This window comes from Protopterus annectens, chromosome 10.part0, assembly GCF_019279795.1.
Source record: "Protopterus annectens isolate FY-2018-M chromosome 10.part0, PAN1.0, whole genome shotgun sequence".
Taxonomy (NCBI): domain Eukaryota; kingdom Metazoa; phylum Chordata; order Ceratodontiformes; family Protopteridae; genus Protopterus; species Protopterus annectens.
In genome coordinates this window covers 1,653,323,097-1,653,349,308 of record NC_056744.1, presented here as the reverse complement: position 1 = coordinate 1,653,349,308, position 26,212 = coordinate 1,653,323,097, and the positions used below count along the sequence as shown (strand labels likewise).

The following is a 26,212-nucleotide window of genomic DNA, read 5'->3' as shown; positions in this document are numbered from 1 at the left end:
AGGTGAGTTAAGGTTAGGGAGCGAGTGAGGTCAGTGTGCAATAGTGATGGTCCTTAGGGTTAGGGTTTGGGTTAAGGTAAGTGGATAGTTAGTGGTGTATGCATAGTTTAGTGTAGGGTTAGGTGTCAGATTTTAGGTGTATGTGTGTGGATTTCTGTTTGTTTGGTGTGCTTGTGTTGTGTGTATGTGTTTTGGATCAGCGATTTTTTTCCCTAGGATCTGACAGTTCGAGATTGTAAGCTTTCACTTACATAAGGACGATCAATCGGCGTTTGCTTGTTTAAGCGTTCGCTGATCTAATATACACCCAATTTAATTAAATTCAATTTCATTTGATTATTTGAAAATTTGATTATTTGATTGTTTAATTAATTAATTAATTTTGCTGTACTTAAAGTGATTATGTTTATTCTGATGAAGTCTCTTTGAGACGAAAGCGACATTAAAGTTGGTTTTCGCTAAAAGTGTGGTGGTTTACTTCCTGGTCGTTCCTGTTCTACCAGTACTGTGAACACCTTGCCACATTTGCAAGTGTGCATGAATATAGCATCATTAAACCACTCCCACTGACTCACAAAGCACAGAGACAGACATGGGTTAAAGGCAATATTTTATAAAAGTAAGATGCTTACTTTACACACCATGTGATTTCATTTTTGTTACATAGTAGGAAGGTTCATTAGTAAAGCATAAAATTAAATCCTGCCATAGTGTAATGCAACAACTGTGGCTCATACAGTTAATTTCAGCAGCTGCCTTGTATAAAACAGGGTCACGCAAATGGTACATGGTTAAAATAATTAAACCAAGCAGTGCTTCTACAACATTGCCTGACTTAGCAGCAGTATTGTTACTATCCTGTCTTAAATGTTACAAAACAGTTCTACTCCTCATCATGATCCGTTTGTCAAGATAAACTGTTACAGTATAGCCAACAGGCTTCTCAGAAGCTTTGCCCACCAACAACCATTAAAACATAGATGTCATAAACTTAATCTTAAAATAACAAGATACAACCTCAAAAAAGGGGCTTAAAACTCACAAAAGTGAAAAACTTACCAGGAGCTGGTAAAAAGAAGACCTCCCAAGCGAAGCGGCAAACGAGATCTGGGTACTTACTGCCTTGCATCATGGGATATGGGGCTGCCTCGAGCTGGTAAAAGGAGTTCTCGAGCTAAAGCAAGTGCCGAGTCGGAGCCGAGGATCGGCTCCGAACCCATCAAGCAAGAATGAAGGCGAGATTGACAACTTAACATTTAATCTTAAAATAACAAGATACAACCTCAAATGTACAGTTGAGACCTTTATTTATTAACAATTTTTACATTCAAGACATGTCTAATTAATCAACTCTGTCATTACCTGTATGTCTGCAGTTTCCTTCTCTTTCTTGTTTTGCAAACATTTCAAATCTTTTACTTTGGACTCGAGAGATGTTAAAGCAAGTTCTACTTTGTCCTGCAGATATAAAAAAGAAAATTAGACCATGCAAACAGAAAAGTGAACTTCAAAAATCGTAATCTCACTTACATTGTTAGGGAAAACAGCTACTATACCTACCTTTCTCTGGAAAGAAGAGACAAAATTACATATGTACAGATACCATGTGCCCTTTAAGAATGGTGGTTGTATTCACCCATATTCCAAACTGTTGTGTATTTTATAAACTATAAGTACAAACTGAACAAATCCTGTAATCCTATGCTTTAACGATAGCCTAGAGATAAAGCCTCAGAATGGGAGTGTTCCCATCATGCAACTAAAATAAAAAGGGCCAAACGCTTAGAAGCAAAAAATATAAACACAGTTCTCTCATGTAGTGTAGTCGTAGCTAGAAACAGAATTACCTGATGGGTATGGACTGCATGAACACTTGCCATCCTATGTCCCCACCTAATACATACCCTGCAAATGCCAATAACTTTGGATCCTACCTCTGCTTGACCCACTAAGCCTACATCATATCTGACATGCATTCTAAATTCCAATATTTTTTGTACTCTGAAGCTGTTAAAAGGAAAACTTTTTAAAGTATCCATGAACACATTCTCCGACACTGATTTATTTCTGTTACCTATAGTCTGCTCCTCCAAATCAGATGGTATCTCCTACCTAGATGCTCATGATTTTCTTCATAAACATCTAACCCTCCATACTTTCCTAGCCTTCCTCTAGTTATGACCTAAAGATGACGCACCAAAACACTGTTGTTCTAAAAGAACAAAAATCTAGACCAAATTAAGCAAAATATACATTTGACACTGTGGTTCTGAAGGATAAACATAAATATAGACTAAATTAAAGCATATTAATAGCAAATAAATAAAAAAAAATACATAAAAAAAATCTTCCTTGAACGATCCTGCCTGCTTAATGGCTAAATGGATTTCAGAGTAAATCAGGAAAAAATATAAAATATAGAATGGAATGTGAAACAGCCAAATGAAGAACTGTCTGATATAAAGCTGTAAAGTCTTCCTGTATCAGGGGAAATTAAATAATTTTATGGCAGTTTTAGTTTTAGACAGAACAATGAAAATTGATCACTTGTTAACACCAAATGTTGGCTTGCACTGGAACAACTTCTTCTTCTTTCGGCTTTTCCCGGTTAGGGGTCCCCACAGCAGATCACCTGTCTGCTCATGATTGGCAGTAGAGTTTTACGGTGTTGAGTTGCCAGCCCGGCTCCCAACTTTTCACAGAAGGCACACACACACATACACTCACACCTAGGGCCAATTTAGTGTGTCCAATCCACCTACTGCAAGTCTTTGGGATGTGGGAGAAAACCGGAGTACCCAGAGGAAACCCAGAGGACCACAGGGAGGACATGCAGACTACACAGAGAAGGCACCCCAGCCGAGGATCGAACTGGAGAAGCTCTTGCTGTTAGGCGGCAATGCTAACCGCTGCACAACCGCGGCCGCCCCTTGGTTTGTACTGTAACTGAACTGCAAAAATAATATTAGCATTCATAATATAAATGCTCCACTTTCTGGAATGCAAACACTCCAAAAAAGATATTTCTAAACTAAAATAAAGGGGAAAACTTATGTTAACTATTATTTTGCTATTTTTCACTGATGCAGTTAGCTATATCTTCTTGCAAATATATACAATCACTTCACTCAGTACCAACCTGTTCTTAGTTACCACAGACTTTATGTGAAAAAACATTTTGCTGTGCGGAAACTAACCCTATCCAATGTCAGTCTAATAGCATTAAACATATATAATAATCATTCAAACAAATTAGGTCCCACATTCTTAGGTTTACATTAGGATGTTCATTACACAGGTCATTTGTGACCTAGTCTCACGACCTCATTTCCTTAACACCGTATAACACAAAATAACTACTGCCTAATTTCATCCCATTTCAATGGGGGCTTGATGGGCCAGACCAGTGGTGAAATTACAGTTCCCCATCTATTCGTTCAGGCTGTGCTCGAACAGGATTGAGCAGCTACTTTGCTTAACATCATAAGGAAGTCTATTCCATAAAAGTAGGACTCACTGGAAGAGATATCTATCATGCCAACAGGTCTTATTAATACTGCAGTGGAAGTTCAGTTCCCCAGGGCATAATATTTAAGGTGTTTGTTTTACTTATGTGTAGGAAGTCAAATAGGGCCGAATCCTTCAAAGCTTGGGAGGCAACAAAGTCCCCCCTTAAGAATCCATAGGATATAGAGAAAAGACAAAAGTTTTAAGTCCGTCTGTGTACAGCAAGGAAGACATTTCCTTTATTATTCTTGAGAGCAAACACTGTGATCTTTTGAGTTGAGTCATATGTTTTAAAAAGTGCATATTGAAAGGGCCATTATATTCTACTGTGGGTAATACAAGTGGGGACTAGAGAAGGACGATAACTTCCTTGGACGCGGAAGGTATACCTCTGTTAATGAAGAGATTAAAGGAATTCCTAATAAAAGGGGATACATGGTGATCTAAGGATATTTCACAGTCAGTGAAAATGCCCAGGTCCCTAATCATCATGTTAACTTTCAAAGGATGTCATCTAAGTGACAGATACATGGGCACCCATGTTTACCAAAGGTTAGAATACTACATTTCTTGGTATTTAGCTAAAGGTTATGGTCCAGGCACCATTTGTTTGTACATGTTAGGCCCTTCTGTAAGTCTGAGAGTCAGTTGGTGAGTTTACACTTACTTACAAGTTTGCAGTCATCTGCAAACTTGGTCAGCCACAATCTTCTGACATTAATTAACATTAATCTTGAAGAGAAGTGGTTCAAGTAGGTCAGGTTACAATACTGGTAAATGTAAATAAAAAAAAAAACAATGTTCTTTCACTGAAACAGTTAAACTACAACGTTTTGCTCATTGTGTACTTAGAAACTGTAAAATAGTGTTCGTCCACAACAGAACGAAATTTCAACTAATACAGTTTTAATAGAGCAGCAATAATATTTTCCAAGTGGAATTACATGCCCAGTGTATTGCTTTACTCAGTAATAATACCAAACAGTCAGAAATGCAATAAGTGGTTCAAGATAGGAAAATACATATATTCCACATAATCTACAAACCCTTGGTAACATAGTTCCTTGGTAACATAGTTATTTGCAGACTGTTGCCTTAATTTCCACTGCCAACTGTCTCAACATTGCCATTTTACCATCTACACATCTGTACTACAGTTTAATACAACTTTTATCACAGACAAATGCTTTATTTGGCATCTTACTTTACTGTGGCCATCTGCTTACACCCAATGGGTAACCTGTTTATCTCTAAAGCAAGCTATCCAGTTTTCCATTCTAGACCAGTGCCATCTGTCTTTGTTGGGGGCACGGGTGGGGGGCATGAATGAAGGTCGATCATACTAACTGGCCATTAAGATGAAGAGTTAGCTCCCTGCTGTGCTACCATCCTCAGAAATTCATGATGGATTCTGCTTAATGCAACCCAGTTCCTCCTCCCCTTGGCATCTTACCATACATGCTGTCACAGAAAGGCCAAAAACTTCAAACATCTAATGTATGTACACATTAACACCTGCACAACAAGTGCATACAGCTTGACCACCTGAACCAGGTGCAGTTTATCTGACCAATGCCAAGAGTCACACCTGCTGAAGGTCAGGCTGACTCCTTGGATGGATAAGACAGTATTGGCCACTCACTCCCACATGGCACTTCTGACTTCTCCATCACCCAAGTTACTAATCAGTCCTGGGTCACACGAGTCACAATTAGGGCTTTATCCATCTGCACTACAGAGAAGCTAAATACAGTTTCAACATGTTATCCCTGGAGATCCATCTTAGGGTCTGTATTAGATAATCAAACTTTCAAAAGTTCGACTGTCATATGGTCGACACCATAGGACTGAAACATCAAATAAAAAAAAATAAACTACACAAATAACCTACCTGAACATTTTAAGCAGGGGGGCAAACACCCCCCCACACCTCCTGCTTTTTAAATATACCAACTCCGAGATCACACTACAATGCAGAAAAGGGAAATCTTCCCATTCCGCTCTGTACGGAGATCTTTGTTAAAACGTTCAAACTTTCAAAAATTCAATCATACGGTGTCGACCATATGACACTCGAACTTTTGAAAGTTTGATTATCTAATAAAGACCCTCCATCTTATGAATGGTTGTAATGTAATTGCAATATTCCATCAAGGTATTTTACACAGCAGATTTAAAAACATTCACATATCAATGCAAAATAACATTTCTGATTGAACGATCCAGTAACTGTGTCACAGTTTATTAACCGATACCACGAAATGAGTACATTGCAATTTTTGAAAAAAAAATGTCTAACATTGAGGCTGAGGGAATCAAACTTGGCACAGAAGCAACTTATAACCTTAAATATCTGCATTTACTCAGGCTCATTTACATCAATAATCTGCCGTATACTGATGCAGGCGAAGAAAATGCAAATTTCTTTACCATGCATAATGAATACATCAGTAGTCATACTTATAATCCAGACGTGCCTCAAAAGCATGAGCATCAATCACTCTGTCCTCTTGTGAAAGGCCATTCTCCGTGATTGCTTTGGCCACCTGGAATAACATTCCTGAAACCATGAGGAATTCTGAGAAACTTCAAGAAATCTCTCGACTACACCTTTTTTAAAGAAAATAAATATAATTTCTTTAGAGACACTAATACCAGCCAAATTAAGTACTTTCTGCATGTTATGGTAAACCATCCTTTCCCTTCTCCATTATTCTCTTGTACAATATAGGGTCGTCACCTAATTTATTGTACTTGTTGGTTGGCCTGCTATAGGTCTCTACACATAAGTGCAAGAAGTTCAACAACATGCAGTCTCATCTTCCTACAGTCCCTCCAGCACAAATTGAGGGTTATACAGCTATTAAATGTGTTTTAGATATTATGTTGCCTCTGCACCAATTACCTTGCTTATTTCTGGACATCACTAAGCCCACCAAAAACTAGGCAAGCTCTACAGACACAAAAACTTCCTCACTGCCACAGCTAGATGTAAATTAGTCTCTACCTACCTCCTTTGTTCACTTTTCTGTCCTGCTCTCATCCTCACCAGCCTCCAGGTTTCACTAAACACAAAACTTGAACAGTGTTACAATAAAGCTGCTAAATTTGCAGCAAATACCCCTTATTGAGCCCATCTTTGCACAGCACTAAAAAGTCTCAAATGGTGAGGGCTACAGTTTGAAGTGTTGAGGGCTACAGTCTGAAATGGTGAGAGAGGGCTACAGTCTGAAATGGTGAGAGAGGGCTACAGTCTGAAATGGTTAGGTCTACTCCATCATTTAACATACATACAAAGCTACTTTACACTTACAAATTATTATTATATAATTATTGCATAAAAAAATTATTCTACCACCTGTTCTTCACTAAATACAGCTCTACACAGCTGTGTCCTAATTGACCAATTTGACCCAAAACTAAAAACTGCTTACTGTACATAAGCCAACCAAGTCCACAATATACAAATTACATTCCTACTCTCTGTTGTTAAATCGTGGAACTCTACACCCATATAAATTAGGTCAACTCCTTCTCTCCAGTCATTCAAAGCCACGCTAAAAGATTTCCTATCTAATAGATGTCTCTGTGCCTGCTCTATATCAGGCTAACACAAGCACCTCCTCCTAACGACACTATAACCCAGTTTTGATTCACTCTTCCCTTATGCTAATTACACTCTCACCCCTCCCTTATGCTAATTATAGTCTACCCCATCATCACTCATCCCTCCCTTAGGCCAATTACACTCTACCCATCATCACACACCCCTCTCATCATAATTATACCCTACCCAGTCACTCACCTCTCTCTTTTGCTAATTACACTCTACCCCATCGTCTCTCATCCCTACCTTATTCCAATTTTACACTCTAACCACTCCATTCCTCTCACTCATCCCTCTCTCTTCTCTTTTGACTCTACCAAAAGCCCCCACCTTTATAAGTCTCTCAATCTCCCTCAACTTCTCTCTTCTCTTGTGACTTTATTTTCTCCATCAGATCTGACTTTATACATTATCTTAGCAAATCATACAGCTACTGTATTTATCAAATCAGTCCTGTACTATGTACTATTTTTCCTACACAATGTTTAAACTGAATTATTTGTTATTGCCCAATTACGGCATATACCAAATCTGTGTTTCTACGCTACATTTATTTGTTAGCCAATGTTAAACTGCACTGAAATCTGCTCATGTATACTTCTCTGACACAATTATTGTTTAATTTTTAGAGCGTTTCTCTCCAGGCATCTGCTGAATAAGGCAACAACTCAGTCAAATTTTCCTGGCAAACAAATGACAAATAAACAAGCAAGTCATTTCCTGTTTTGTCATCATTATTGTACAACACAATATCATTATGTAATCAATAACAGACTGCACTGTTAATGTACAACACACATAAGAAATCTGAATAAGTCGTTACCACAAATTCAAGTTGCTTGTCACATCGGGTTCACTGGTTCAGCTGTGGCATCCTTGGAGATAAACGCACAATAAAGGCATATATACAGGTAGCAGTAAATGTGAGTTTTATGCAGCACTTAAAGTTTGCTCAGTTGGAAATGAGCCTACATCTGTATAGCGCATAACTACCACCTAAACTCAGAACTGCTGAAGTGCTCAGCACGAGACACTACAGTTTCAGGCACATTTGCATAGGTTGAAAATTTACAATGAAAAACAGCAAGCAGCCCAACTGGACATATAAAGAATATGTTCTCATTCAGATTCCAAGACTAAATGACATTCGCAGAAAACATTCGAAGGGGTAGTCCCAATTCTTCTTTGTTTCCTTTCTTAGTCTATTTACATATTGCAACCAGAGCCACATCACGGTCAAATGGGGCCCTAGGTAGGGTAATAGACTGCCCCCCCAAATCAATATCCTATTAAATGGCTCTGTCTCCTAAAACATCATAAAACACTACCTGTCAGTGCAAACACTACATTTTTATTACTCATACAATGACCATAGATATTTGGATTTAATATAAAACTGCCACTTCAAATTTTAAAGCAAAAACATTGACAGCCACAAAATAGTCTCACACTGAAAGCAGTCTTAGCATGAGCAACAGTAGACAAATTTTCCCTTGAAAGTCACATTTATTAAAAATGTATCTGGCAATCCATTAAAGTACAGGGCATGCTGGGACTCATAGTTAAACAGCAGATAGTGAAGCACTAATCAGTGTCTATGTGAAGGGTGCAGGAATTCAAAAAGACAAATGTGCAATATATATTAGCTAACAACTTGGGCCTGCCCACTGGATGCCAATGTCCCTTTTCAGAGGCAGCAGGAGTACTGTCTGGTGAAGTGACTTGGTCAGAGTCACACAGTTAACTAAGGAAGGCAGAGGGAATCAAACCCTGCACTACAGAAGCAACACACAGCCTTACACAACTGTACCAGGTACCAAAGAGTAGCGCAATCCACTGCATTTCATACCCTTTACCTTGTAAAAAAAACAAGGTTAATTAAACACATAGTCATGGTTAAAATATTAACCTTAAATTCATAGACTTCATGCTGTCTGATTTATTCACAGTCAAACAATAAATACACTGTCAACAGACAACAAATCAAAGAAACCAAGGATCGTACCCAAAGAACATGGCTCATATGATGATGTTCCAGATTTCTACAATCAGCTTCTTCCTTTACACCATTAACTACTGTGAGTTGCAGGAAATGGGTATTTGTAGACATATACAGCCATCAATTACAACTTCTTGCATGACTGTAAACCTCAGATATCTGCTTGAGAACAAGTGAATAAATACATTTCTAAATAATGGGACAGAAATGTGTCACCTCACTGCTATCAAAACCATACAGTGACACCTATTGCAAACCCCTCTGCCCTCTCAGCATCTAAGATCAAATCACAAAGAGCTAAAATTCAGGAACAGATTTTAAGTGCTTCTCTTAAATACTAGAAAGTTGTTGGGAGTACAAACCTTTGCATTAACAAGCATTTTCTGATGGATACAAAGTCTGAAACTCATGCCTGCTATTATTTAATGACTGCAATCTACAACAATTTGCCAGAAAGCCACAATTTTTTTAAAATGAATGGGCAAAATGCCTCACAACTTCTTTACTTGAGAATTCTGGACAAAGCCAAATTTGAATTCACATTTTAGTTTATCTACTCACTTACTAGGTAAAAATCAATGTACAATGTGTCCACTTTCGGGGACGACCCAAGAGCGCTATTGGAATTACTTACTAAAAGGCTCATATTATGTAAATAAAGGTGGAAGGATTCAAAATCTGTATTTTTGACTACAGGAAGCACTTTGTTAATAGTTTGGTGCCTGAAGTGTCAGCCAACTCTAATCAACTTGAAGTGCAGTTTTTTTAACAGCAGCTATGAAACTCTAATGACTAGGATTATTGACCAAGATCATCCTCTGAGGTTTATTAGAAAATGTAGGTGCTGAGGAAGGTTTGGCAGTTAGTGCAGTGGATCAAGGCTGTAAAGCTCTTAATGAGCTACTTCCCATAGTCACAGGTACAAGGTTTGATACTTTCTAGTTCCATTTGTCCAGAGTGAATTTGAGCAAGTCACTTAACCAGACAGTGACTAAAATATGAATTTTCTCAGTAAGAATAACCATAACACTCCACTGGCTAAATGTTCATCTTCACTGAGTTACCTTACCTGAATGTTCTGCTTGTCTGTAAGTCATCCTGGAGGGCAGTTCACCGTAATCATCCTGAGGACTGGATGGGGAAACAGACACACACTGGGCCTCCCTGATTTGGAAGACAGATCTTATTTACAGGCCTGATTTATCCTGCACAGATTGTCCCTATTTTTGAAGGTATTCCCCAATTTTCAGTCCTGGTTCACACAATTTTATGAACCGCCCCCCATCACATGCTTTGGGTAATGTTTACTAATAACCTAGATACTTAATATGATCCATTAACGTTGCATGTTATAAGTTATATAAAATGTGATTTATAATGCAGTTAATACAGAACTTTGGGGACTTGCATGATAAAGCAAGTTTGACTATAAAATGCATACAAAATGTGATTCTTTAAGGTACAGCTCTAACATGCTGTGATAGTTATTTGGTGCACTGGGCATTCCTAAAAGCGGGAATCCCTCATCCCATAGTTAAGGATCAAAACAAAACGGGGTCTTTAAACAATACAACTTCCTGCTTATGGCACTAATGTTACAGAATCGCATTATTTGGCAGATTCCAACACAATGCAGTTGTTAGCAGTGGTTATCTATGTGTTAAATGGTCCTGGTCCATATAGGCATGCTCAACTCATTGCTGTAGGGGTGTGACTATTCAGAAAGGTCAAAGCAGCAACTGATTCTCAGGGGAAGCCCTCCACAGCAAGTTCTGGATATTTTGGGAAAATGGCCAAATACCAGAATAATTGAAAAAGAAACTTTGGGGATTTTTTTTTCAGACTTTGGGTTTTCTAGGCTGAACCTCGTTACAAAGGGGTGTTTTTCTATACCAATAGACTATACCGTACCCACAAAACCAGGACTGAAACACTAAAGGTGGAGGAGTGACCATATTCACCAAGGATATTCACACCTCCAAGCTAGTTGCCCAACACAATGCATCTGAAATTCTCCAGGTGCAACTAACACTAGGTAAGACTGCAATCCAAATTGTAGCTTGCTACAGATCCCCCACCATGCCCCAAGATTCTCACTACACCTTTCTAAACATACTGGAAAATATTAAGATACAACCAAACACCCTAATAATGGGTGATTTCAACTACCCTGCCATTAATTGGGAAAACTACTCAGGTACCAACTCCTTTTCCCAACGGTTCTTGGAATTCATAAATTCCAACGCCCTGGCTCAGCTAATCCATTGTCCCACCAGGGGCTCCAATATCCTAGACTTGGTCATTACCATCATGGGAGATAGATGCTCCACACCAGTGGTCAGCCCCTCATTGGTCAGGTCTGACCATAAGCAAATCACCCTTGACATCCACATCCCACCCCCACCCCCCAGTAAGGAAACCTCCTTAAAAAACTTCTCCAAAGCCAACTTCAAGCTCCTGAAGTCAGAAGTGACAAACTTCACAACACCCACGCAGACGGGATCTGGAAGTTCGACTGCAGAATCCTACACTAAGGCACAGTACGAGCACATCCACTCGTGTATGAATCGTGCCATCCCAAATAGAACCAAGATGCTCTTCTCCAAAAAAAGAAAGCCAATCTGGTGGTTCCCTGCTATAAACAAACTATACAACAGAAGGAAGAAACTGTTGCAAAAAAGAGGAAAATTCCAGGATGCAAAAAACTTCCTCACCAGCCTCAGTAAGAAGCTGAGATCCCTCATAAAATCCTCAAAAGCTAGTTACGAAAATAAAATTACCAAAGATTCCAAAGACAGCCACAAGGCATTCTATAGTTATGTCAAGAATCTAAATGGTAATGCTCAGATCTGCTCTGAGTTACAACAGAATGGCATTAAATATACTGATCCCAAGGATATTGCCAATATCCTGGCAGATCGATTTAGTGCCAACTTCACCCCACTCTCACCCCCTAAAGGGCCCATCTCAATACCAAAAGATTGCCAAATTCCGATAATCATGGCCACACAGGTAGAAACCGCACTCTCCAAAGCTAGGAATACAGCATACATGGGACCAGATGACATCCCAGGCTGTGTACTACATGAACTACAAAATGAACTGGCACCTCACCTAAGTGTCATGTTTAATCACAGCCTCACCTCAGACTTCATGCCCACTGAGTGCCCACCTTGGATCCCGGGAACTACTGTCCCATCAGTCTGACAAGCCTGATTTGCAAGGGCATGGAACGCATTATCATGGAACTTATAAACAAAGACATTGGCAACCTTCAAACACTGGACGCCACCCAGTTTGGGTTTGTGAAGGGCCGATCTTGTCTCCTGAATCTGATTGACTTCTTCGAATCAGTCTCCAGAGCTGTGGACGAGTGTAAAGCAGTCCACACAGCCTATCTGGACCTCGCCAAGGCCTTTGACACCATCCCCCACTCTGGAATCATAGATATTAAGCTGGGCATAAATCCCTATGTCACTCAATGGGTCGCTAACTGGCTTACTGACAGAACCCAGACAGTAAAATTAGCCGACTCCAAATCCAGCTCCAGACAGGTGACAAGTGGAGTACCTCAGGGTTCAGACCTGGGGCCACTCTTGCTTGGCACCTACTTCTCTGAAGTACAGGTCAACACTAAGGGACTCTGGCTAACAAAGTTTGCAGATGACTGCAAACTGGGAGCCATTATTGAATCCCCAAATGATGTGGATATTCTACAAAAGGGCCTTACAGAAACAGATGCCTGGTGCCAGAGCCATGGGCTCAAGCTTAACACCAAGAAATGTACAGTTATCCCCTTTGGAAAAAAAAACATGTACCTATGAATTACCACGTAGGTGGCAGGACACTAAACATCGAAAGTGTGATGAGAGACTTAGGGACACAGGTGGACAGTGGTCTCACTTTCGATAACCACATTGCCACAACAGTCAGGAAATCCTTCTATGTGGCACACCTCATCACTAAGGGCTTTTCATCCAGAAAAAATGAGGTCATTGTCCCACTGTACTCATCCCTCATTAGACCCATTATAGAATACACCGCCCCGTTTGGTATGTACCTCACAAGACATCTGCAACAGCTGGAAAGGCCACAGAAATACCTCACTAAAAGAATCACAGGCCTAAAGCAGATGCCATATACTGACCGTCTAAAAAAACTCCAGCTATACTCTGTGGCATATCGTCTACTCAGAGGCGATCTCTGCTTAACATACAAGGCCATGTCAAACCCTGAGCTATTGGACATGCTCCACTTAAAGAAATCCCAATCCCTCAGAGCCACACGCTCCAGGGCTCTAAACCTTGTCATCACAATGAACAAAACATGCTGGAGGGATAGGTTCCTGACCCAGAGACTCCCCATACTCTGGAATAGACTGCCCATACATATCAAGCAGAGCGCCTCATTGGCCCTCTTCAAAAGGAACCTTGATGATTGAATGGAAGATAGGAAATTCACCCCGGGGATCATGTCAGTCGCCCTGCTAGACAGGGGCCTGGAGAAGTAAATATTGTGGGAAGAAATATCCAGGGAATTGTTATAGCTAGGCTTGCATAGGCCCTAGGGCCAATAGCCTAGTACCAATCTATGAACCTATAATAAGAAAATAAAAAGGAAATGAGGGTTATGGATTGTGAATTCTACATTGCATTTCTGCTTTCAATTTTCAGCATATTTCAATAATATTTGTAGAGAAAAGAATGTAACGAACTTGATTTTTGATGAAAAGTAAAGGGAATACAGAAAGACTTTTAGTCTACAGAAAATTAATATAACCAACTCTATGTATGAGATGTTTAAGAAAATGAGGTTAAGAAAGGTAAAATCTAGATGCATTTGCTAGAAGAAAGTGGTATGATTGTATTATGGAAAAGTATTACACAATTAGAGCACTAGATTCATTAGTAGATGAAGGGATAGAGTAAAATAAAATCAGAGCTTCAGGAATGGTATGACTTTATTTGACATTTATTTCATGCTAAGATGCTACTACAACTTTGTTGTTTGTCTTTCAGCTTTTCCCAGTTAGGGGTCACCACAGCAGAACTCTGGTCTGCTAATGATTGGCAGTTGTTTTTATTTTTTTATAGTGTCCAGTTGCCAGCCCGACTCCCAACCTTCAACGAAGGCACGCCCATTCAACGTATGTCTTTCGAACGCCCACTCGACCGCGGGGAGGACATGCAGACTCCACACAGACGGCACTCCCAACCCAAGCCGAGAATCGAACGGGAGAACCTCTTGCTGTGAGGCAACAATGCTACTGCTGCACCACTGCGGAACTACAAACAAACTATATAAAAAAGAAATATAGTGTACTTATTGTGCATGTCATAATGTGCAAGGAGATATTTTCAGAAATATAAAAGGGTGAAGAGGTTCTGAAACAAAATCAGAATCACAGACATACAAACTGATTTCTTAAATTTTAGTAACAGTTAGCATATATAGCTCATGAAACAAATTAATCAGAATCACAGACATACAACAAACTGAATTCTTAAATTTTAATAAGAACAGGCATACACAGTTCATGAAACTATATGAGATTCAAAGCTGGAAAAATGGACTAAGGTGTAGATCAGTGTGTATATTATACCTAGTCAGCCACTGTAGTCAGAGAGCATGTGCAGATAAGTTACTGAGCACGTGCGAGATCAGTGCCATTTTGTATAGTCATTCAGTGCGAGTGCTAGCTTGAATGGAGATGCAGATGTGAGCGTGTTAGAAGTAATAAGCCAGTCAGTAAGCATATGAAGTTCAAAGTATATGTTCCAGTTTATGTACAATAAATGACTTGAACCCATCTCGTGCCTCAGTGTTTCATTTGAATACATCAGACATGCAACATGGTGTCAGAATGGGATCTCTGAAGTTGAAGCAGCTCAGAAACCATGAAACACGCAGTTAGAAGTGAAGTAATATATAGGAGTGAACTCACAAACCGGTCAGTGGTTATTCGAAGGTACTTAAATTTGTTCAAATGATTTTCAGTCACCAAACATGTGGCATAGCATTCAAAGTGTTTAAAATAATTACAGAGTTATTTGGAATAGATTCCTGTCCCAAGGGATAGATTCCTGTCCCAGAGACTTCCCATACTCTGGAACAAACTACCTATCTATATCAAACAAAGCTCCTCATTAGCACTCTTCAAGAAAAATCTTGATGATAGGATGGGAGATAGGAAATTCACCCCGGGGATCACTTCTTTGGCTCTGCTCAACAGTGGCACAGGAAAATAATTTTCTTGGGTGGCAAAAGCCAGGGTACCTTTTGGCTAGGCTTATATAGGCCCTAGGGCCAATAGCCTAGTACCTACCTATGAACCTAAATATCCAAAATAGCGACATAATGATTAAAGTGTTGGAAATAAACTACAAAGTGTTTAAAATGTTCAAAAAGGCTATGACGTCCGATTTTTTTTGGAAGTGTATAACTTTTTCACAGTAACTAAGATTTTTCGGTGTAGTGTTCGCATGTTCGAAGTTCAGTGATTATATTTATGGCAGACCTATCCAAACAGAGACTGATCACCAACCACTAGTGACAATTTTGAAAAAGCCAATGCATACAGCCCCAGTACAACTGCAATGCATGATATTAAAATTGCAAAAGTCCAATTTCAATATTGTTTACAAAACTCTTACTCGATTTGGTTTGAATTTGACCTACTTCCTAACTTGACGTCCAGTACAGTCATTAGAAAAAAACTGAAGAGACATTTTTCTGTCCATGGTAGTCCACACAAAGACATGCCTGACAATGGTGCACAGTTTACAAGTCAGCAGTTTAAGAAATTTGCTGAGTCTTGGGACTTTGTTCATATCACCAGTAGTCCTGAGTATCCACAAGCCAGTGGACTAGGTGAGCATGCAGTTCAGAGAGTAAAATGTTTGTTAGAGAAGTCCAAGAGATATGGTATTGATGTTTTCCTTAACCTACTCAATCTAAGAAACATTCCTTGAGACAACTTGCTTGGTTCGCCTGCTCAGAGATTGATGTCCAGACAGATTAGAACAACTCTACCAATCAGTAAACAATTGTTAGTACCAAATGTGCCTCAACTTTCGAGAAAACATCAGTCACAAAAGTTGTACTACGATAAGACCAGTAAATCCCTTAGACCATTACTACAAGGAGAAGTTGTGAGAATGCAAACATATAAAGGATACGACCGAGTCGGAATTGTGAAGAATATTTATAAGAAACCAAGATCTTAAATCATACAATCAGAAAATGGATTTCAGATGGCATTGAAGACACATGTTGCCTGTCTCCAAACCAGTGAAGCAGCAGATTGCCTGCACCGACGACTCTAATTTTCAGAGAGACTCTACACCTGTTAGAATTCAAAAGGACAGTGTGCTTCCTTCAAATAATTTTGATGCAATCCCTGATGTTCCAGTTGTGAAAGAATCCTCAGATACTATCCCTATTGCTAAACCCAGTCAATGTTTCTATGCTATCAGATCGGGTAGAATTTCCAGACCAAATGCAAAATACACAGGGTCTTGGATTTGAATTCATTTTTATTTGTTAAAATGTTGATATACTATCTAGTTCTCAAAATGTCTTTGTTCTGCTATTTTGCATATTGAATAAAATTAAAGAGAAAGATGTAGATCAGTGTGTATATTGTACCTAGTTAGCCACTGTATTCAAAAAGCACGTGCATACAAGTTACTGAGCACATGCAAGAAGAGTGCCATTTTGTATAAGTCATTCAGTGTGAGTGCTAGCTTGAATGAAGATGCATATATGAATGTGTTAGAAGTAATGAGTCAGTCAGTAATATTACTGATTTCCTGCCAAGAAGTGTATCATATAACTGATTTGTTTGCAGTTAAAAGTATTCTGTACAGTCTCCTTGCTCCTTTATCTGTTTAAAAACTTTCATTTTGTGGCTCACTGCTGTTCTGCTGTGATAAACATTTCTGTACTGTTTACTCTCTAAAAGAGTGTAGGCTCCCTCCCTGTTGGTGTCTTGCTGTTATACTTGGTGGCTTTGCAGTTGCCCAACCCTACTGTAAATTTGATCTGGGACGGACGCTCCTCCCAGTCTAGTGTCATTAGCTCATTCTACCTAATACAGAGAGAACATTTGAGAAGGCCAACCCACTTAGTTTCCGAACCTTGATTTATCTTCTGCTTCTCCTCTCTCCCTTTCCTTAACAAAAAAAAAAAAAACTTTGCTAGAATCTCCTGTGTTCTGCTTAACTGCAACAAAGAAAAAATCTGCTTGTTTCCTGCCTTTCCTGTAACTTGTCTAGTCCAGATACAGATTTGCTATATCCAGGACTGTTTGTAAGCTTCTGAGCCCCCCAAGCCTGCCTATGTTGGAGGGAAGCCTGCTAGCATGTCAATGGGAGTGGCAAGCACTAGGTAACCTATCTACCACATAAGGAGTGGTTTCTGGCCCAGAAATTGTAGTTATTGGCCGTTTGGGCAGTTTTTCCATCTCTCTCAACTTTCTGATTTAAAAGCCCGCATTTACACTTGTTTCCTTCCTTCCTGTAACTAGTCTAGTCCAGATACATATTTGCTGTATCCAAGACTGTTTGTAAGCTCCTGAGGCCCCCAAGCCTTTCTAAATTGGAGGGAAACCTGCTAGCTTATCAGTGGGAGTGTTAAGCATTAGGTAACCATACCACATAAGGAGTGGTTTCTAGCCCATAAATTGTAATTACTGGCCGTTTGGGAAATTTTTCCATCTCTCTCAACTTTCTGATTTAAAATTTCATATTTGCACTTGTTTCTTTCCTGTAACTAGTCTAGTTCAGATACAGATTCTTAGTTTTAGCACTTGAATTTGCTTATTCGCACTCAGCAGCCTTTCTAAATTGGAGGGAAGCCTGCTAGCTTATCAGTGGGAGTGTTAAGCATTAGGTAACCATACCACATAAGGAGTGGTTTCTAGCCCATAAATTGTAATTACTGGCCGTTTGGGAAATTTTTCCATCTCTCTCAAATTTCTGATTTAAAATTTCACATTTGCACTTGTTTCTTTCCTGTAACTAGTCTAGTTCAGATACAGATTCTTAGTTTTAGCACTTGAATTTGCTTATTCGCACTCAGCACTTTTTCAGAACTTGTTGTAAGCACTAAATAAGCTACAAATTACTACAGCATTCAACATTCCTCATTACCTAAAGGAAAACAGATTTTCTACTTACTTTCCTCACTTGCTTGGAGAAATACAGCTCTTGTGCTCACTTTCCTCACTTATCTAGAGGAAAATAGTTTTTTATTCAGGCATGTCCAAGGGTCAGCTCTCAGTGTTCTCTCCTGTCTATCTGATGAATTTGGGCATCTTGGGGCAATGTAGAAATTGCCTCATGTACACAGACAACCCTCTTCTCCTACCACCCAACACTACAACCTGTGAGAGATGCACTTATCTAGCCAAACTGGAAGTAAATCTCTCTCCAACCAAGACTGAACTTGACAGTCAAGAGGAGAAGGTAAACACTTGCACCACACCACACTCATCACATAGTCCCACTAAACCTACACCATCAAAATCCACACATAGAAACACAAAACATTCACGGAGGCTCTCAATAATAATCTGCTCAAGCAACAGAGACCTCCAAAGCAGAAACGCAAGCAACCTCCACCCCTCCAACACAACCCAAATGACACATATCCCACAGACTCAGTGTTCCACACAACCCACAGCCCATAAGGCAAAACAACGTACCCAACACACTTGTCATAGGTGAATCTATAGTCAGGCACACTGCTGTTCCACTCACCAGGTTAAACAAGGAGAAGGTTACTGTCAACTGCCTGTCGGGTGCCAGGATCCAACACATAACCCACGCACTCAGGTCACTCCACAACAAGTACAAATATGACTCTGTCATTGTCCATGCTGGTGTGAATGACCTGAGATGTTCCTCCCTGGACTACATGAAAAGAGACATGGAAGAGCTCTCCAATCTTGTAGCCCAGATAGGTATGACCCTAGACCTGAGTAGCATCCTGCCATCACCCAGAATGATACCGCAGTACAACGATAAAATGATAGACTTCAACAATTGGCTATGCTTCTGGTGTCATTCTAAGGGGATCCAGTATTTGTCTGCCTGGGATGACATGGTCGACAGACCATGATGCTTTGCCAGAGATGGCCTGCACCTGTCACCCCTGGGATTCTGGACACTGGGTAAGGCTCTTGCCATCCCTATAGTGCCTTTTTTAGGCAAGGTTCAAATGACAAATTCACCACCATAACAGGAACCGACAAGCAAAAACTGAGGGTAATGCTACTCAATGCTTGAAGTCTAAATCTCAAAATGCACTCTCTCGGGGCACTCCTTAAAATGGAGAACATTGATATCTGTACAGTGACTGAGACCTGGTTCAAGGCTCCAGAGAGTACCCTTGCATTACCAGGCTATAAATCATACCACACTTTTCTGCCATCTAACCTGGACTGGAACACCAAAGGCAGAGGTGTGTCCATATTCATTAAGGATATCCACTCCTACAGGCTAGTTGCTCAGCATAATGCATCCGAGGTTATACAACTGCAACTAACTCTGGGCAAAACTGCAATCCAAATTGTAGCTTGCTACAGATCCCCCACCATGCCCCAGGATTCCCACACCTCTTTTCTTGATATACTGGAAAATATTAGGGCTCAACCAAACACCCTAATAATGGGCGATTTCAACTACCCCACCATTAACTGGGAAAACTACTCATGTATCAACTCCATCGCTCACCGCTTTCTGGAATTCATAAATTCCAATGCCCTGGATCAACTTATCCATACCCCCACCAGGGGCAACAATATCCTAGACCTAGTCATTACCAACATGAGTGACCGGTATTCCACACCTGACGTCATCTCCTCGTTGGTCAGATCCGACCATAAGCTAATCACCCTAGATATCCACATCCCGCCCCCACCCCCCATTAAGGAAACCACGGTAAATAAGTTCTCCAAAGCCAACTTCATGCTTAAGGCAGAAGTGGCGAACTTCATGACACCCATGCAGATGGACAATAGAGTTACGACTGCTGAATCCTACACAAATGCACTCTATAAGCACTTACACGAGTGCATGGATCGTGCTATCGCAAACAGAACCAAGACACTACCCTCCAAAAAAGGAAGCCAATCTGGTGGTCCCCGCCATAAACAAACTCTACAACAGAAGGAAGAAACTGTTGCAAAAGAGAGTAAAATCCCATGAGTGGAGGAGCTCCTTGGTCAGCCTCAGTAAGAAGGTGAGATCCCTTATAAGATCCTCCAAAGCTAGCTATGAAAACAAAAATCACCACTAATTCAAGGGACAACCACAAAGCATTCTATAGCTATGTTAAGAATCTCAATGGCAACACCCAGATCTGCTCTGAGTTACAGCACAACGGCACAAAATTACAGAACCAATTAATATTGCCAACATCCTGGCAGATAGGTTCAGTGCTAACCTTACCCCCCTCTCACCCCTTAAAGGGCCCATATCTATACAGGAAGAATGCAGAGTCCCTGTAATCACAACTATGCAGGTAAAAGCTGCACTCTCTAAAGCCAAAAACACAGCATCCATGGGATTGGACAACATCCTAGGTTGTGTTTTACATGAACTTCAGAATCAACTGGCTCCCCACCTAAGCACCATGTTCAGTCATAGCCTCACATCAGGCTTTGTGCCCACTGAATGGCGCACAGCAACAGTTATCCCACTCCACAAAGGGGGAGCCACCACTGATCCCAGGAACTATCGCCCTATTAGCCTAGTGAGCCTGGTCTGTAAGGCCATGGAACGTATCATCATGGAACTCATAAACAAAGACATTGGTAACCTCCAAACTCTGGACCCCACCCAGTTTGGGTTTGTGAAAGGCAGATCATGCCTCCTGAACCTGATCGACTTCTTTGAGGCAGTCACCAAAGCCACAGATGAGGGTAAGGTGGTTCACACAGCCTATCTTGACCTCGCCAAGTCTTTCGACACCATCCCTCATTCTGGAATTATGAGTTTTTGCCAGCTAAGATCTGCTTGCAATCAACTGGACGTATAAGTGAATTTAGGTACACTTTATCTGCACTTTTTTCAGATAGTACTGCATTTTATGTGTTTTTGTTTCTTACTGAATATTAATTGAACTGAAAATTGTGGCTCTCTGTCTCTACCAGATCTTGTTAGAAGTGTAGTGATTGATAGCAGTGGGGGGTATTTTCACTTTGATAGTCTGTGCTTCAGCTAAGGGGCTGTTCTGCCTTATATACGTGGTACATTTTGTTTTTGTTCCGCTAAATACTTGAGCTTTGGCCAGCTAAGATCTGCCTGCAATCAACTGAAACAAGGACAAAATGATTGACTTCAACAGTTGGCTAATCTTCTGTTGTCATTCTAAGGGGATCCAGTATTTGTCTTCCTGGGATGACACGATCGACAGACCATGATGCTTTCCCAGAAATGGCCTGCACCTATCGCCCGTGGGATTCAGGATACTGGCTAAGGCTCTTGCAATCCCTATAATGCCTTTTTTAGGCAAGGTTCAAATGACAAATTCACCACCATAACAGGTACAAGCAAACAAAATCTGATGATAATGCTACTCAATGCTAGAAGTCCAAACCTCAAAATGCACTCACTCGAGGCACTCCTTAAAATGGAGAACATCGACATCTGTGCAGTGACAGAGACTTGGTTCAAAGCTCCAGCGAGCACCCCTGCATTACCAGGCTATAATTCATACCACACCTTTCGGCCACCTAACCCAGACCGAAGCACTAAAGTGTGTCCATATTCATTAAGGATATCCACACCTCCAGGCTAGTTGCACAGCATAATGCATCCAAGAGTAACCAAGTGCAACTAACTCTGGGCAAGACCGCAATCCAAACTGTAGCTTGCTACAGACCCCCCACCATGCCCCAGGATTCCCACTCCTCATTTCCTGATACACTGGAAAATATTAGGGTACAGCCCAACACCCTAATAATGGGCGATTTCAACTACCCCACCATTAACTGGGAAAACTACTCATGTACCAACTCTTTTGCTCAACGTTTTCTAGAATTCATAAATTCCAACACCTTGGATCAACTTATTCCCACCCCCACCAGGGGCAGCAATATCCTAAACCTGGTCATTACCAACATGGGCGACTGGCGTTCCACACCAGAGGTCAATTCCTCGTTAGTCAGATCCGACCACAAGCTAATCACCCTAGACATCAACATCCCGCCCCCACCTCCCCATTAGGGAAACCACCATAAAAAACTTCTCCAAAGCCAACTTCACACTTCTTAAGACAGAAGTGGCAAACTTCATGACACCCATGCAGACGGACAATAGAGGTACGACACCTGAATCCTACACAAATGCACTTTATAAGCACTTACACGAATGCATGGCTCATGCTATCCCTAACAGAACCAAGATGCTCTCCTCCAAAAAAAGGAAGCCAATCTGGTGGTCCTCTGCCATAAACAAACTCTACAACAGAAGAAAGAAACTGTTGCAAAAAAAGAGTAAAATCCCATGACTGGAGGAGCTCCCTGGTCAGCCTCAGTAAGAAGCTGAGATCCCTCATAAAATCCTCCAAAGCTAATTACGAAAACAAAATTGCCACTGACTCTAAAGACAACCACAAAGCATTCTATAGCTATGTCAAGAATCTCAATGGCAGCACAATGGCTCTAGATATAAAGAACCAATTGATATTGCCAACATCCTGGCAGATAGGTTCAGTGCTAACTTTACCCCCTTCTCACCCCCTAGAGGGCCCAGCTCTATACCGGAAGAATGCAAAGTTCCTGTAATCACAGCTGCACAGGTAAAAAACACACTCTCCAAAGCCAATAACACAGCATCCATGGGACCTGACAATATCCTAGGCTGCGTTCTACATGAACTACAGAATGAACTGGCACCCCACCTAAGTACCATGTTCAGTCATAGCCTCATCTCAGGCTTTGTGCCCACTGAATGGCGCACCACGACGGTTATCCCACTCCACAAAAGGGGAGCCACAACAGACCCTGGGAACTACGGACCCTGGGAACTACCGCCCCATTAGCATGACGAGCCTGGTCTGCAAGGCCAAGGAACGTATCATCATGGAACTCAGAAACAGATACATTGGTAATCTCCAAACTCTGGACCTCACCCAGTTCGGGTTTGTGATAGACTTCTTTGAAGCAGTCACCAAAGCCATAAATGAGGGTAAGGTGGTTCACACAGCCTATCTAGATCTCGCCAAGCTTTTGATACCATCCCCCACTCTGGAATTATAGATAAACTCACTAAACTAGATATAAATCCCTATGTCACAAGATGGGTTGCCAACTGGCTCACGGACAGAACCCACACTGTGAAAGTAGCAGACTCCAAATCCGACTTCAGACCAGTGACAAGTGGAGTACCACAGGGTTCAGTCCTGGGTCCTCTCCTGTTTGGTATCTACTTCTCTGAAGTACAGGCTAACACAGAAGGTCTTTGGCTAACGAAGTTTGCAGATGACTGCAAACTGGGAGCCATAATCGAAACTCCTAACGATGTGGACATCCTACAAAAGGGCCTCACTGAGACAGATGCGTGGTGTCAAAGCCATGGCCTGAAGCTCAATGCCAAAAAGTGCATTGTCATCCCCTTTGGTAAAAACTCTGTACTCATGAACTACCACATAGGTGGTAGTCTACTTAACACCGAAAGTGTGATAAGAGACCTTGGGACACAGGTGGACAGTAGTCTCTCCTTTGATAATCACATCGCCATAGTGGTCAGGAAATCCTTCTACATGGCACACCTCATCACAAAAGGTTTCTCATCCAGAAAAAAAGAGGTCATTGTTCCCCTCTACTCATCACTCATTAGACCCATTATAGAGTACAGCGCCCCTTTTGGCATGTACCTCACAAGACATCTACAACAACTGGAAAGGCCACAGAAATACCTCACAAAGAGGATTACTGGGCTCAAACAGATACCCTAAGCAGACAGTCTCAAAAAACTTCAGCTTTACTCCATCGCATATCACCTACTCAGAGGTGATCTCTGCCTAACATACAAAGCTATGTCAAACCCAGAGCTGTTGGACATGCTCCACTTAAAGAAATCCCAATCCCTCTGAACTACATGCTGTAGGGACCTAAACCTTGTCACCACAATAAACAGAACATGCTGGAGGGATAGATTCTTGTCCCAGAGACTTCCCATACTCTGGAGCAGACTTCCTATCTATGTCAAACAGAGCTCCTCATTAGCACTCTTCAAGAAAAATCTTGCTGATTGGATGGGAAATAGGAAAATCACCCCAGGATCACTTCTGTGGCTCTGCTCGACAGGGGCACAGAAAAATAATTTTCTTGGGTGGCGAATGCCAGGGTACCTTTTTGGCTAGGCTTATATAGGCCGTAGGGCCAATAGCCTAGTACCTACCTATAAACCCATAAACTAGTTTATAAATTCCTACGTCACAAGATGGGATGCCAACTGGCTCACTGACAGAACCCACATTGTAAAAGTTACAGACTCCAAATCAGTGACAAGTGGAGTACCACAGGGTTCAATCCTGGGACCTCTCCTGTTTGGTATCTACTGCTCTGAAGTATAGGCTAACACAGAAGGCCTTTGGCTAACGAAGTTCGCAGATGACTGCAAACTAGAAGCCATAGTCGAGTCCCCAAATCATGTGGATATCCTACAGAAGGGCCTCATTGAGACAGATGCCTGGTGTCAGAGCCATGGCCTCAAGCTTAATACCAAAAAGTGCATTTTCATCCCCTTTGGTAAAAACTCTGCACCCATGAACTATCAGATAAGTGGCAGTCTACTTAACGCCGAATGTGTGATAAGAGACCTTGGGACCCAGGTGGACAGTAGATAATCACATTGCCACAGTAGTTAGGAAATCCTTCTACGTGGCACACCTCATCACAAAAGGGTTCTCATCCAGGAAAAAAGGGGTCATTATTCCCCTCTATTCGACACTCATTGGACCCATTATAGAGTACAACGCCCCTTTTGGAATGTACCTCACAAGACATCTGCAGCAGCTGGAAAGACCACAGAAGAACCTCACAAAGAGGATTACTGGCCTCAAACAAATGCCCTACACTGACCATCTCAAAAACTCCAGCTTTACTCCATAGCATATCGCCTACTCTGAGGTGATCTCTGCCTAACAAATAACGCTATGTCAAACCCAGAGCTGTTGGACATGCTACAGCTAAAGAAATCCCAATCCCTCCAAGCTACATGTTCTAGGGACCTAAACCTTGTCACCATAATAAACATGACATGCTTGAGGGATAGATTCCTGTCCCAGAGACTTCCCATATTCTGGAACAAGCTGCCCATCTATGTCAAGCAAAGTTCCTCATTAGCACTCTTCAAGAAAAATCTTGATGAGTGGATGGGAAATAGGAAGTACACCCTGGGGATCACTTCTGTGTCTCTGCTCGACAGTGGCACAGGAAAATATCTTTCTTGGGTGGCGTAAGCCAGGAAACCTTGTTGGCTAGGCTTACTTAGGCCCTCGGGCTGATAGCCTAGTACCTACCTATGAACCTATAAGTATATGTTCCAGTTACAGCTCCTGATGTGTTTATGTACAATAAACGACTTGAACCTATCCCGTGCCACAGTGTCTCATCTGAATACACGAGACATGCTACATTGGAGATGGTCATGCATATGGAAAATTTAGAATGGGAGATGTGCTCAGACATTGTATAGCTGGAATTATGAGAGCAAGTTTAACATCAGGTGTACAATACCTAGTTGCTCTTTTTAGTCTGCCTAAGCATGTATGCTATTGTCATACTTCCTGTCTGTCTGCTAAGAGCGATTACAATGCGTCAGGGCTCAAAACAAGAGTAAGAATGTAAGTTTCCTGTTTTAACTGATCATTCTTTCTTTAAGTTGCAGTGACCTTAGAATGACAATTATCAAGTAAGGGGGGGGGGGGTTGAAGCACCCTTCAGAGAGGCTTTCCCCATCTTTTAAAACAGAGTGATTTTGAGCATTTCACAAGCTCATTGCGGTTCAGACATGTGCTTAACAAATATAAATACACATTTAAAAACACATATATACATACATACACACACACACACACACACACAC

General features: G+C 41.1%; 1 protein-coding gene across 1 annotated transcript in view; it reads right to left on the bottom strand.

The window, feature by feature from the left end:
• The window catches only part of LOC122814371 (zinc finger protein 431-like), a 96,485-nt gene that overhangs the window by 52,525 nt on the left and 17,748 nt on the right, over window positions 1–26,212 (bottom strand). Inside the window, exon 2 of the mRNA XM_044086956.1 lies at window positions 1,363–1,458. Coding sequence (XP_043942891.1) covers window positions 1,363–1,458 — 96 coding nt within the window. The remainder of the gene's footprint in view (window positions 1–1,362; window positions 1,459–26,212) is intronic.